We start from the raw sequence: 14,936 nt of genomic DNA on the forward strand, positions 1-14,936 counted from the left end.
GAGTCTATACTGATACTAACTGACCGGGTGAGTCTATATGATCTACTGACCGGTGAGTCTATACTGATGCTAACTGACCGGTGAGTCTATACTGATGCTAACTGACGCGTGAGTCATTATACTGATCTGCTAACTGACCGGTGAGTCTATACTGATGCTAACTGACCCGTGAGTCTATACTGATTCTAACTGACCGGGGAGTCTATACTGATGCTAACTGACCGGTGAGTCTATACTGATGCTAACTGACGGTGAGTCTATACTGATTGCTAACTGACCGGTGAGTCTATACTGATGCTAACTGACCTGTGAGCTCTATCTGATTGCTAACTGACCGGTGAGTCTATGACGTACATATGCTATCTGATACTAACTGACCGGTGAGTCTACTGATGCTAACTGACCGGTGAGTCTATACTGATGCTAACTGACCGGTGGAGTCTATACTGATGCTAACTGACCGGGGAGTCTATTACTAACTGACCGGTGAGTCTATACTGATGTTAACTGACGGCGAGTCTATACTGATTCTTAACTGCCGGTGAGTCTATACTGATGCTAACTGACGGTGAGTCATACTGATGCTAACTGACCGGTGAGTCGATACTGATGCTAACTGACCGGTGTCTATATTGCTAACTAACGGTGAGTCTATACTTGATGCTAACTGCCGGTGAGTCTATACTGTAACTGACCGTAAGTCGTATACTGATGCTACATGACCATCTATACTGATGCTAACTGACTATAATACTGTTGCTAACTGACCAGTGAGTTATACGGATGCTAACTGACTATATATACTGATGCTAACTGACCAGTGAGTCTATACGGATGCTCAACTGACTATATAACTGATACTAACTGACCAGGTGGTCTATACGGATGCCAACTGACTATATATACTGATGCTAACTGACCAGTGAGTCTATCTACGAATGCTAAATGACTAATATACTGATGCTAACTGACCAGTGAGTCTATACGGATGCTAACTGACTATATATACTGATGCTAACTGACCAGTGAGTCTATACGGATGCTAACCCGTGAGGTTTTTCTTTGCAACATCCCGGAGTCGGCACTTCACTGTTAACATTGAGACTGGTGCCTTCATTTCTCAGAACAAGAATAGACTGACGAGTTTCAGAATAAAGGTCTTTGTTTCTGGCCATTTTGAGCCTGTAATCGAACCCACAAATGCTGATGCTCCAGATACTCAACTAGTCTAAAGAAGGTGAGTTTTATTGCTTCTTTAAGCAGAACAACAGTTTTCAGCTGTGCTAACATAATTGCAAAAGGGTTTTCTAATGATCAGTTAGCCTTTTAAAATGATAAACTTGGATTAGCTAACACACAACGTGCCATTGGAACACAGGAGTGATGGTTGCTGATAATGGGCCTCTGTACGTCTATGTAGATATTCCATAAAAAATTTGCCGTTTCCAGCTACAATAGTCATTTACAACATTAACAATGTCTACACTATATTTCTAATCAATTTGATGTTATTTTAATGGACAGAAAATGTGCTTTTCTTTCAAAAACAAGGACATTTCTAAGTGACCCCAAACTTTTGAACGGTAGTGCAATTCAACACGTCTATTTTTCGTTGTCATGGTTACACTGTTTTTATAGCTTCAAATGTCTTTCCTGTTTCCACTCTGAGGGGTTGCTGTATCCGGGAGATGGAATGTACTGGTTGGGGTTAATATGGATGCCCTCACTTTAAGATAGTGTGGCTTCTATTTAGGCTAGTTGATTTAAAGGTTGTCATAGGAATGAAAGGGCCTCTCTCCTTTTATAGTTAGAAAGTGTCTTGCTCTGTCTCTCTTTGCAAAGATATGTAATATTTACCTACTCCACTGCCGGGCATCAGGACAACCAGGGTTTCTGAGGTAAGTGTGTGTGTCTATGTGTGTGCGGGGTAGTGAGTATTGTCAGGAGGGCATTGCGTTTCAACTTCTTCCCAGGATCCTGTGTTTCTGAATGGGACTGCAGTGGTTCCCACACCGCTCTCTCCCATTGGGCTGCCTGGCCTTGGGGTCACAGGTCAATGGTTGTCAAGGCAACCCTGGGTTATTGGTGAGGGACTCTGTACAGGGTTCTACTGCTGTTTACATGTAGATGAACTGGGCTGAGGTTTGGCTGAAGCTGGGGGGAGGCTGGGCCGGCGCTGAGACTGGGCTGAAGGGGAGGCTGGGCTAGCGCTGAGGTTGGACTCAGGAGGAGGCTGGGGACATGATTGGCTGAGGCTGGGCTGAGGAGGAGGCTGGGGACATGGTGGGCTGAGGCTGGGCTGAGGAGGAGGCTGGGGACATGATGGGCTGGGGCTGAGGGGAGGCTGGGCTGGGCTGAGGCTGGAGACATGAATGGCTGAGGCTGGACTGAGGAGGAGGTTGGGCTGAGGCTGGGAACATGCTCTCGCTATACTTCTCTCTCGCTCTCTTTCTCTCACTCAATCCTTCATTCTCTGCTATTTCATTCAGTCTCTCTCTCCCTCACAATCTGTCAAACATTGAGGAGTTGACCCATTAACCTCTCTTGGGTATGGGGCAGTATTTTCATGTCCGGATGAAAAGCGTGCCCAAAGTAAACTGCCTGTTACTCAGGCCCAGAAGCTAGGATAGGCATATAATTGGTAGATTTGGATAGAAAACCCTCGAAAGTTTCTAAAACTGTTAAAATTATGTCTGTGAGTATAACAGAACTGATATGGTAGGCGAAATCCTCTCAGATTGCAGTTCCTAGGCCTTCCACTAGATGTCAACAGTCTTTAGAAATAGCTGGTTTTTGGAAAAATTTGCCAGAAATTTTAGTTTTTCTAGGTGGCTTCCATTTTGGCTGTAGTGTTTCCAAGCGCGTGGACGAGAGCGCGTTCTTTTGTATTTTTCTCCGGTAAAGACAATAACGATTTTCCGTCTTAAATTTGATCATTTATTTACGTATTAGGGTACCTAAGGTTTGATTATAAACGTTGTTTGACTTGTTTGGAAAAGTTTATTAGTAACGTTTGGGATTCATTTTGTATGCATTTTGATGGAAGGAAACTGGGTGGATTATTGACTGAAGCGCGACAGCTAAACTGAGTTTTGAGTTATGGAACAAAAGGACCATTTGTGATGTAACTGGGACCTTTTGGAGTGCCAACAGAAGAAGATCATCAAAGGTGATCTTATATCGCTATTTCTGACTTTCGTGGCGCACCTGCCTGGTTGAAATATGCTTTTGTATGCGGGGCGCTGTCCTCAAATAATCGCATGGTGTGCTTTCGCCGTAAAACCTTTTTGAAATCTGACACAGCGGCTGGATTAACAAGAAGTTAAGCTTTATTTTGATGTATTACACTTGTGATTTTATGAAAGTTAAATATTTATAATTCTGTAGTTTGAATTCCGCGCTCTGCAATTTCACCGGATGTTGGCAAGGTGGGACAGTACCGTCCCACCTGCCTATAAGAAGTTAAAGTAATTTGAAAATGTTTATACTCCCCCCCCTCCTCTCTCTCCAGTCCACCTAATCCCCACTACACCCATGGGTGAGGAGCGGCCCCCCCAGGGTCAAGGCCAGGGCCAAGGGAAGAGCAGGAAGAGAGTGATCCCTGTCCCCAACACAGAGGCTCCTGAACCAGACCCTATCGCTGAGGCTTATGGCTACTGCAACACCCCCGACCGCTCTGAACAGGCCTGGGAGGGTGAGACACGCACACACACACACACACACACACACACACACACACACCACACACACACACACACACACACACACACACACACACACACACACACACACACACACACCACACACACACACACACACACACACCACACATACACACAGTCTAATCCGCTGTTCCTTGGGAAGAAAGAGCAATGTTTCAGTCCTTTGCAGTCTGCTAACTTGTTAGCCTATGGCTCAACCAATCAGTGAAGATAGGTCAAAGCTCAGGTTTTATAACAGAACTTTAGGGAGTTAGTCAGTAGGCAACAAGGAAGAAATACGGAACACTTAGATGTGTGTACTAGAGGGTCGATCCCGATTATTATTTTTCAACGCTGATACGATACCGATTATTGGAGAGGACAAAAAAGCCGATACGATGATTAATCGGACAATTTTTATATATATATTTGTAATAATGACAATTACAACAATAGCTGAATGAACAATGAACATTTTTTATTAAACTTAATATAATACATAAATACATCTATTTAGTCTCAAATAAAATGAAACATGTTCAATTGTTTTAAATAATGCAAAAACAAAGTGTTGGAAGAAAGTAAAGTGCCAATATGTGCCATGTAAGAAGCTAACGGTTTAAGTTCCTTGCTCAGAACATATGAAAGCTGGTGGTTCCTTTTAACAGTGAGTCTTCAATATTCCCAGGTAAGAAGTTTTAGGTTGTAGTTAATTATCGACTATTTTTCTCTATACCATTTGTATGTCATTATACCTTTGACTATTGGATGTTCTAATTGGTACTTTAGTATTGCCAGCCTAATCTCGGGAGTTGATAGGCTTGAAGTCATAAACAGCGCAATGCTTGAAGCACAGTGAAGAGCTGCTGGCAAACGCAGGAAAGTGCTGTTTGAATGAATGCTTACGAGCCTGCTGCTGGCCTACCACCCGCTCAGTCAGACTGCTCTATCAAATCATAGACTTAATATAATATAAATAAACACACAGAAATACGAGCCTTAAGGCACATTAATATGGTCAAATCCGGAAACTATCATTTCGAAAACAAAGTAAAATTTTTTCAGTGAAATACGGGAACGTTCCGTATTTTATCTAACGGGTGCATCCATAAGTCAAAATATTCCTGTTACATTGCACAACCTTCATGTTATGTCATAATTATGTAAAATTCTGGGAAATTAGTTCGCAACGAGCCAGGCGGCCCAAACTGTTACATATACCTGACTCTGTGTGCAATGAACGCGAAGAGAGAGTGACACAATTTCCCTAGTTAATTTTGCCTGCGCTAACATGATTTTCTTTTAACTAAATATGCAGAAAAAAAAAAAAAAATGATTTTAAGAAAGGCATTGATGTTTATGGTTAGGTATATTTGTGCAACGATTGGTGCTTTTTTCGCAAATGCGCTTTTGTTAAATCATCCCCCGTTTGGCGAAGTTGGCTGTCTTTGTTAGGAAGACGATAGTCACGAGCCAGCGGCCCAAACTCCTGCATATACCCTGATGCCTACCGACATTTCCCTAGTTAAAAATAAATTAATGGTTAGCAGGCAATATAACTAAATATGCAGGTTTAAAAATATATACTTGTGTATTGATTTTAAGAAAGGCGTTGATGTTATGGTTAGTACATTAGTGCAACGACAGTGCTTTTTTCGCAAATGCGCTTGTTAATCACTCATTTGGCCAAGTAGGCTGTGATTCAATGATAAATTAACAGGCACTGCATCGATTATATGCAACGCAGGACACGCTAGATAAACTAGTAATATCATCAATCATGTGTAGTTAACTAGTAATTATGTTAAGATTGATTGTTTTTATAAGATTAAGTTTAATGCTAGCTAGCACCTTACCTTGGCTCCTTGCTGCACTCGCATAACACGTAGTCAGCCTGCCACGCAGTCTCCTCGTGGAGTGCAATGTAATCGGCTGAAAACTTGAAATCAGCCCTAATGAATCGGCCATTGTAAACGGCTTTCGTTGGTGGAAGGAGAGGAGGACCAAAATGCAGCGTGGTAAGTGCTCGTCATATTTTAATTTCAAACTGAACACCACACAAAATAACAACGATAAGGAAAACGAAACAGTTCTGTAAGGTGAACAGACACTAGAACAGAAAATAAACACCACCAACCCATAGTGGGAAAACAGGCTACCTAAATATGATTCTCAATCAGAGACAACGATCGACAGCTGCCTGCTGATTGAAAACCATATCAGGCCAGACAGAAAATACAACAACACAGAAAACAAGAACATAGACTACCACCCCAACTCACGCCCTGACCAACCTAACACAAAGACATAAAAAGAAACTGAGGTCAGACGTGACAGCCATTCCGATTAATTGGTCGACCTCTATGTTGTACACCAGATGTGTTGGGTTATGTAAAGATAATTATGTAGGCTGGGGTTGGTCATAGTTTGCGAGAGGATAAAGGGTCATGGTTAGAGGATGAGAGGATAAAGGGTCATGGTAGGGATAGAGAGGATAAAGGATCATGGTTAGAGGATAGAAGAGGATAAAGGGTCATGGTTAGAGGATAGAGAGGATAAGGGGTCGAGTGTTAGAGGATAGAGAGAATAAAGGGTATGGTTAGCTAAGGATTAGAGAGAATAAAGGTCACGTTAGAGGATAGGAGTAAAGGGTCAATGGTTAGAGGATAGAGAGGATTAAAGGGTCATGGTTTAGGATAGAGAGGATAAAGGGTCATGGTTGAGGATAGAGAGAATAAAGGGTCATGGTTAGAGAGGATAAGAGATAAAGGGTCATATTAGAGGATAGCAGAAGAGAGAAAGAGGTCATGAGTTAGAGGATAGAGAGGCATAAAGGGTCATGCGTTAGAGGATAGAGAGGATAAAGGGTATGGTTAGAGGATAGAGAGAATAAAGGGTCATGTTAGAGGATAGAGAGGATAAAGGGTCATGGTTAGCTAGAGGATAGAGAGAATAAAGGGTCATGATTAGAGGATAGAGAGGATAAAGGGTCATGGTTAGAGGATAGAGAGGGATAAGGTCATGGTTAGCTAGAGGATAGAGAGAATAAAGGGTCATGGTTAGAGATACGAGAGGATAAAGGGTCATGATTAGAGGATAGAGAGGATAAAGGGTCATGGTTTAGAGGATAGAGAGGATAAAGGGTCAATGGTTAGAGGATCAGAGAGGATAAAGGGTCATGGTTAGAGGATAGAGAGGAATAAAAGGGTCATGGCTTAGAGGATAGAGATGATAAAGGGTCATGGTACTAGAGGATAGAGAGAATAAAGGGTCATGGTTGCTATGAGATAGAAGAGATAAAGGGTCATGGTAGAGAGATAGAATGATAAAGGGATCCTGGTTAGAGATAGAGAGGATAAAGGATCATGTTAGAGGATGAGAGAAAGGTCATAGGTTAGCAGGGTAGAGGAAGGGGATAAAGGGTCACGGGTTAGAGGATAGAGAGGAATAAGGTGTCATGCGGTTGAAGATAGAGAGGATTAAAAGTGCATGGTTACAGAGATAGAGAGGATAAAGGTGTCAGGGTTAGAGGATAGAGAGGATAAAGGTCTATGGTTCAGTATAGAGAGATAAAGGGTTATGGTTAGAGGATAGAGAGGATAAAGGGTCATGGTTAGAGGATAGAAGAGATAAAGGGTCATGTTAGAGGATAGAGGGATTAAGTGGTCATGGTTAGGCAGATAGAGAGGAATAAAGGGTCGATGGTTAGATAAGGATAGACGAGGAATAAAAGGATCATGGTTAGAGGATAGAGAGATAAAGGGTCATGAGTTAGAGGATAGAGAGGAATAAAGGTCATGGTTAGAGGATTAGAGAGGATAAAGTGTCATGATTAGAGGATAGAAGGATAAAGGTCATGGTTAGAGAGTAGAAGGGATAAAGTGGTCCATGGTAGCTAGAGGATAGAGAGGATAAAGGGTCCATGGTTAGGGATAGAAGACGATACGAAGCATATTAGGGATAGAGAGGATAAAGGGTCATGGTGTTAGAGGATTAGAGAGAATTAAAGGTTCATGTTAGAGGATAGAAGGTAAAGGGTCATTAGAAGGATAGAGAGATAAAAGGGTCAATGGTTAGAGGATAGAGAAATAAAGGGTCATGGTTAGAGGATAGAGAGGATAAAGGGTCATGGTTAGAGGATAGAGAGGATAAAGGGTCATGGTTAGAGGATAGAGAGGATAAAGGGTCATGGTTAGCTAGAGGATAGAGAGGATAAAGGGTCATGGTTAGAGGATAGAGAGAATAAAGGGTCATGATTAGTTGGTGATAGAGAGGATAAAGGGTCATGGTTAGAGGATAGAGAGGATAAAGGGTCATGGTTCATTTTATTTATCGATACCATAAACCGTTATTCTTTTTTATAATTGAAGCTAAACCAATCCGACCTCAACAAGCACTAATCGGTCAGTATCATTAGTTTTGCACAGGTCAGATGATTCAAGGCCACTGTGGTATGGAAGAACATCTGACTGCTGGAACGCTTTTTCTCTGTCAGTCAATAGACAACTACTATAGTCTTTATTCAAACCATGCACTCTCTCACAGACTCATGACAGCAACACTTCAGATTTATCAATAAGGATTGGAGCCACTTGTTTCACATACTTCAAGGTTATCTTTAAAGCTGTCCTCTGATATCGTGTTGGTGTAATATTACACCAAGAATAAGCCAAGAATGTATTTTTTATAAATCATCACTATCACTACCAAAACGAGCCTTACAGCCACAGCTACAACCACTACTACTATGATGGTGAGGATGATGGTGGTGATGGTGGTGATGATGGTGATGATGAGGATGATGGTGGTGATGATGAGGATGATGGTGATGATGGTGGTGGTGATGATGATTTTGGTGGTGATGGTGCTGATGGTGGTGATGGTGAATATATGTGGTTCTCTCCCCTCCCAGGACACAGCCCTGTGGACTACAAGCTGCTGTCTGTCCAGGTGATGATTCGCCATGGCGACCGTTACCCCCTTTATGCCATCCCCAAAACCAAGCGGCCTGCCATCGACTGCACGTTGTCCCCAAAGAGGTGAGAGCAACGCCCACTGACTGAACATCCAACCAAACCAAGGGAATGATGATGCAATAAATAGTCTGTAGTCTCCTATTGTTCATTATTCATTCATAAAGGCCTTCTGTTAAATAAAGATGGCCTCCTGAATTAACTKAGTCTCTCGTGTAAATATTAGCTATTCCCTCCAGCTCCACAGTTTCCATTAGATCATTGTGAATACAGGGCAGAAAAGCATACCACACAGACATGTGAGTCAGACACGCCTCTCTCCTTCTCAACAGAACTAGCTGGCAGTAACCATCCATAATAATCACATTTCTCTTGTCAACAGCTCAATCCCCCCCAAAAATGCAGTTTTGACTGCATCAGAAAATGACAGAACTTTGTCTTGTGAAATGAACCATCTCCCCTCTCTTACCCCCTAGTATTTTCTAGTTAGCACATCGGTGAAAAACTTTAATATACTTTAATAACTTTAAATAGTTGCTATGAAGAAGAGGGGAATGTGAGAAGAGAATATGAGCTGCTGTTGTTAGTCAAAGTGATTAGCTGTGGTTCTGCAGTGTGGGATTTGGAGCTACAAGATGTTCAGTCTGACTTCTCCCTCTGGGATTGGAGATGAGACGTGTCTGCTATGTAATTATCTGGAGTGTCAGGGAGGTGCATGTCCTGCTTGGGGCCAGAGGTTGGCTGGTGCTCAGTCTCAGACCTGATCAGACTACACTGAGACACTCTCCTTATTTCAAAGTGTGACTATGTTGACTGTCTAACAGTCATTCTGTCTCTCCTTTTAACTTTTATCTCCGTCTTGTTTTCCCTCCATCTCTCTCTCTCTGGTAGACTGTCATTGTTATCATTATTGTGATGGGTGATTTTACTGCATCTGTTTCCGGCTACTCTCTGGTGCACACACACACACACACACACACACACACACACACACACACACACACACACACCACACACACACACCCACACACACACATTTTGAATTTGAAATTATCTTCTCTTTCATGTTCTCTCATCTTCCCATATTATTTTCTCTCTCGTGTGATTACTGTCTTATTATCTGTTCACCTCCCCTTCTCATCATTTGTCATCCATGGTCTTGTATCCCACTGTCACCCCCCTCTCATCCAACCTGTGCATCTTGTATCTGTCATCCCACTCACCTCCCCTTCTGCATCTACTTGTCATCCTGTTACTGTCATTTCCCACTGTCACCTCCCCTTCCATCCACTTTCATCCTGTCTGTCATCCACTGTCACCTCCCTTCTCATCCCACGTTTTGTCATCCTGGTCTGGTTCATCCCACTGTTTCACCTCCCCTCTCAGTCCACTTGTCATCCTGGCTGTCATCCCACGTGTCACCTCCCCTTGCTCATCCACTGTGTCATCCTGTCTGTCTCCCACTGTCACCTCCCCTTATCATCCACTTTCATTCCTGTCTGTTTATCCCACTGTCACCTCCCCTTCTCACCAGCCTGTCAACCTGGTCTTGTCAGTCCCACTGTCACCTCCCCTTTCTCATCCAACTTGTCATCCTGTCTGTCACCTCTCCTTCATCCACTTGTCATCCTGTCCTGTTCATCCCACTGTCACCATCCCCTTCTCGATCCACTTGTCATCCGTCTTCATTCCCACTGTCACCTCCCCTGGTCTCAGTCTATCTGTCACCCTGTCTGTCATCCACTGTACCTCCCCTTCTCATCCGACCTGATCTCCTGTGTCTCGTCATCCCACTGTTCACCTCCCCTTCTCATCCACCTGTCATCCAGTTCTGTCAATCCCACTGGCATCTCACTGCTCTGCCTCCCCCTCTCCTCCACCTGCATCCTGTCTGTCATCCCACTGCTCTGCTCTGTCTCATCATGCAGCTGGCAACACTTTCTGAATATATTATTTATAGAAAGGGAAGTCATTCTGTGCTCTGCCTCAGTCAAGTTGTGTGCTGTAGTGAGTGAGATGTGAGTGAGTGAGTGCTGTGAGTGAGTGAGTGTGTGGTGTAGTGGTGTGTGGAGTGAGTGAGTGAGTGAGTGTGAGTGTGAGTGAGTGAGTGCTGAAGTGATACTGTGAGGATGAGTGGAGGTGAGAGTGACGTGTGAGTGAGTGTAGTGTGTGAGTGTGAGTGAGTGTGTGAGTGTGAGCTGAGTGTGTGTGTGTGAAGTGAGTGTGTGAGTGTGTGAAATGAGTGAGTGAGTGAGTGAGTGATGAGGAAGTGAGTCGAGATGAGTGAGTGAGTGAGTTGTGTGTCCGTGAGTGACTGTGTAGAGTGTTGAGTGACCCCGTGAGTGTGTGAGTGTGTGACTGAGTGTGTGTGTGTGTGAGTGAGTGAGTGAGTGTGGGAGTGAGTGAATGAGTGAGTGAGTGAGTGTGTGTGAGTGACTGTGTGTGTGAGTGTGTGTGAGGGCACTTGGGTTCTGTCTACTTTGATTGGCACAACAGAGTGATCCCTGGTGACTTGCATAACCTTGGATCTTGGCATGTCATTCTGAACATATGGCCGATAAATTCCTCCCCATTCCTCTTTTTGGGATATCTTAGTCTCTGGCCATTTGCAAAATTCAACATGGGCATTTCATTCTGAGCTGATGGGTCTTGCAGAGGAAGAGTCAGTCATCTGTGGTCACTGGGCCTGGCCTTCACAGAGCTGAGAGGACTGGTGAATATGTCTGCTATGAAGCCAAACCTACAACCTAATTACACATCTTCACTAATGTGTGGCATGTCATAAGAAGGCATAACACAAACCACATGAGCACTCAGGTATTCTGAGTTTGTCTCTCTGCCTTTCTGTCTCTCTGCCTCTTTCCCCCAGTGCTCCTCTGCAACTCTCTCTCGCTCTCTCTGTGTTTGGTGTGACTGGTCCAGTATTCAATGCCATCTGGCTCTCCGCACTGACATTCCACGCCAAGTCAGAACTGAAAGGGAGGGAGGAGAGAGAAACAAAGAGATGCAGGGCAAGACAGTCAAGCGTAGAGATTGGGAAGAGAGAAAGCAAGAGTGTGAGACAGAGAGAGCGAGAAATAGAGAGACATAGAGAGAGAGAAATAGAGAGTGAGACATAGAGAGAGAAATAGAGAGAGTGAGGGGTGGAGGGAGGGAGACTTGGGGAGGTTGAGATGTGGCCCTCCTGAGAGAGGAGTTCAGTTTTTCTGGTGCTGCAATAGATGCACCAGAAGTGTGTGTTTGAGCAGGCTGTGTTGTCTCTGGGGCATGTGTGGATTATGTGTGTGTGCTTGAGAGAGAGAAAGAGAGAGAGAGAGAAACGGAGAGGAGAGCAAGAGAGAGAGAGAGAGAGAGATGGAGAGGAGAGCGAGAGAGAAGAGGGGTAGAGAGAGAGAGGAGAGAGAGAGAAGAGATGTAGAGAGAGAGAGAAACAGAGAGAGGAGAGAGAGAAGAGAGATAGAGAAAATAGGTTTAGGAGAGAGAGAGAGAGAGAGAAGAGAGAGAGATAGAGAAGAGAGGTTTAGAGAGAGAGAAACAGAGAGAGGAGAGAGATAGAGAAGAGAGAAACAGAGAGAGAGAAACAGAGAGAGAAGAGAGAGAGAGATAGAGAGGTTTAGAGAGAGCGAAACAGAGAGCGGAGAGAGAGAGAGAAGAGAGGTAGAGAGAGAGTGTAACGATCGTCCTGGAAAGAAGGTGACTAAAACGCAGCGTGGTAAGTGTTCATTATAATTTAATAAAATAACCTGAACACTGAAACAGCAAAAACAACAAAGAGAGTGAACGAAACGACACAGTTCTGTCTGGTGCAACAACACAAAACAGAAAACAACTACCCACAAAACCCATGTGGGCAAGAGCTACCTAAGGATGGATCTCAATCAGAGACAACAATAAATAAGCTGCCTCTGATTGAGAACCACACCCGGCCAACCAACAAAGAAATACAAAACATAGAACACAGAACATAGAATGCCCACCCCAACTCACGCCCTGACCAAACCAGAATAGAGACATAAAAAGGATCTCTAAGGTCAGGGCGTGACMGAGAGAGAAAAATATCCAAACACTCTTAGATAACTTTCTGGAGACCACATTCACTCACAGTAAAGAAGGCATCAATCTAGCAGKAAAAAACATCAACTATATGTTCAGGCAAACGGCAAAAGAAGCACAATTGAAATTGATAAAAAACAAAACAAAAAAGTTCACAGATGACAACTTGTTTGAGGCAGATTGTAAAATTATAAGGAAAAAACTTAGAACACTATCCAACCAAAAGCACAGAGACCCAAATAATGGTGAATTACGCCTTCATTACTGTGAGACTTTAAAACTCTATAAACGTACACTCAGAACCAAAAAAGCACAGTACAACAGCAAGCAGCTGACACTAATTGAGGAGTCCATAAACACAAACAACTTCTGGCAAAATTTGAAAACTAAAAAAATCTAAACAATAGGAATTAGCGATACAAAATGGTGACATATGGACAACCCATTTTAAAACACTCTACAACACCGTTCAAATTGACACAAACGCAGAACAACGCCAAATTCATGAGGAGTTGAATGGATTAGAAAAAGCTATAAAGGACAATCAAAATCCATTGGACTCCCCAATTACTGACCAGGAGCTCTATAAGAAACTTCAGGCTCTCAAATGTAAAAAAGCATGTGGACCTGATGGCATCCTAAATGAGATGCTCAAACTCACTAGTGCAAAATTTCAATTGGCTATATTAAAACTGTTTAATTTGATCCTGAGTGTAGGTTATTTCCCTGACATCTGGAATCAAGGACTCGTAACCCCAATCTTTAAAAACGGAGACAAATTTGACCCTAACAATTACAGAGGCATTTGTGTGAACAGTAACCTGGGGAAGGTTTTCTGTAGTATTATAAATGTAAGAGTTCTAAACTTCCTTAATAAGCACAATGTCTTGAGTAAAAGCCAAATTGGATTTATACCAAAACATCGCACAACTGATCATATTTACACCCTGATAGATAAACATGTCCACCAAAATAATACCAAAATATACGCTTGTGTAACGCTTGTCTAATTCCGAGGAGGAGGAGTAGGGATTGGACCAAAGCACAGCGTGGGAATTAGACATAATGAATTTATTTAAATGATAGACGAACACGAAACACTTGAGAATTTACAAAATAACAAACGCAGTCAACAGACCTGAACAAACGAACTTACATGACACGAAGAACGCACGAACAGGAAATAGACTACACAAACGAACGAACAAACGAAACAGTCCCGTGTGGTGCAACATACACAGACACGGAAGACAATCACCCACAAACTAACAGTGTAAAACAGCCTACCTATATATGATTCTCAATCAGAGGAAATGAATAAYACCTGTCCCTGATTGAGAACCATATAAGGCTAATTAACAATCACACTCCCACATAGAACAAACAACAGACTGCCCATCCCAACTCACGCCCTGACCAACTAAACACAAACAAAAACAAGAGAAAACAGGTCAGGAATGTGACAGCTTCCTTACCGACTTCCAAAAAGCATTTGATTCTGTTTGGCAAACAGGACTGTTCTACAAAGTTATTGAAAGTGGTGTAGGGGGTAAAACTTATGACATAATTAAATCAATGTATACTGGCAATACGTGCAGCATTAAAATTGGCAAGAAAAGAACAGAATTCTTTAACCAGGTGCGGGGCCTTCGTCAGGGTACTAATCTGAGCCCTGCACTCTTCAATATTTATATCAACAAATTGGCCACTATTCTAGAAAAATCCTCAGCCCCTGGTGTTAGTCTCCACAATTCAGAGGTTAAATGCCTACTCTTCGCAGATGACCTATGCCTGCTGTCACCCACAGCACATGGCCTACAGCAGAGCCTGGACCTGCTAGAGCAGTACTGCCAGGGCAGTAAACCCCAAAAAGACTAAAATAATGATTATCCAGAGAAGAACCAGATCTCAGGGAATTAGACCAAAGTTCTCAATTGGTACAAAATATATAGAGTACTGCACACACTACAATTACTTAGGTTTAAAAATAAGCTCAACTGGACACCTTAATGAGGCAGTGAATGAACTGAGAGAGAAAGCACGCAGGGCATTCTACGCCATTAAAAAGCTAATTCAAATTGAAATACCTATTAAAATTTGGCTAAAACTAATTGAATATGTCATTGAACCAATTGCACTTTATGGCAGCGAGGTGTGGGGTCCACTTGCAAAACAAGATTTAATCAAATGGGACAAACACCCCATTGAA

The 14,936-nt window shown here is 42.9% G+C and overlaps 1 protein-coding gene across 1 annotated transcript in view; it reads left to right on the plus strand.

Moving 5' to 3' along the window:
• LOC112071448 (2-phosphoxylose phosphatase 1) overlaps window positions 1-14,936 on the plus strand; it is a 28,020-nt gene that overhangs the window by 8,706 nt on the left and 4,378 nt on the right. The window contains exons 3-4 of the mRNA XM_024138911.2: window positions 3,512-3,694; window positions 8,614-8,740. Of these exons, the coding sequence (XP_023994679.1) occupies window positions 3,512-3,694; window positions 8,614-8,740 (310 nt within the window). The remainder of the gene's footprint in view (window positions 1-3,511; window positions 3,695-8,613; window positions 8,741-14,936) is intronic.

Source organism: Salvelinus sp. IW2-2015, unplaced genomic scaffold (assembly GCF_002910315.2).
Source record: "Salvelinus sp. IW2-2015 unplaced genomic scaffold, ASM291031v2 Un_scaffold1617, whole genome shotgun sequence".
NCBI lineage: Eukaryota > Metazoa > Chordata > Actinopteri > Salmoniformes > Salmonidae > Salvelinus > Salvelinus sp. IW2-2015.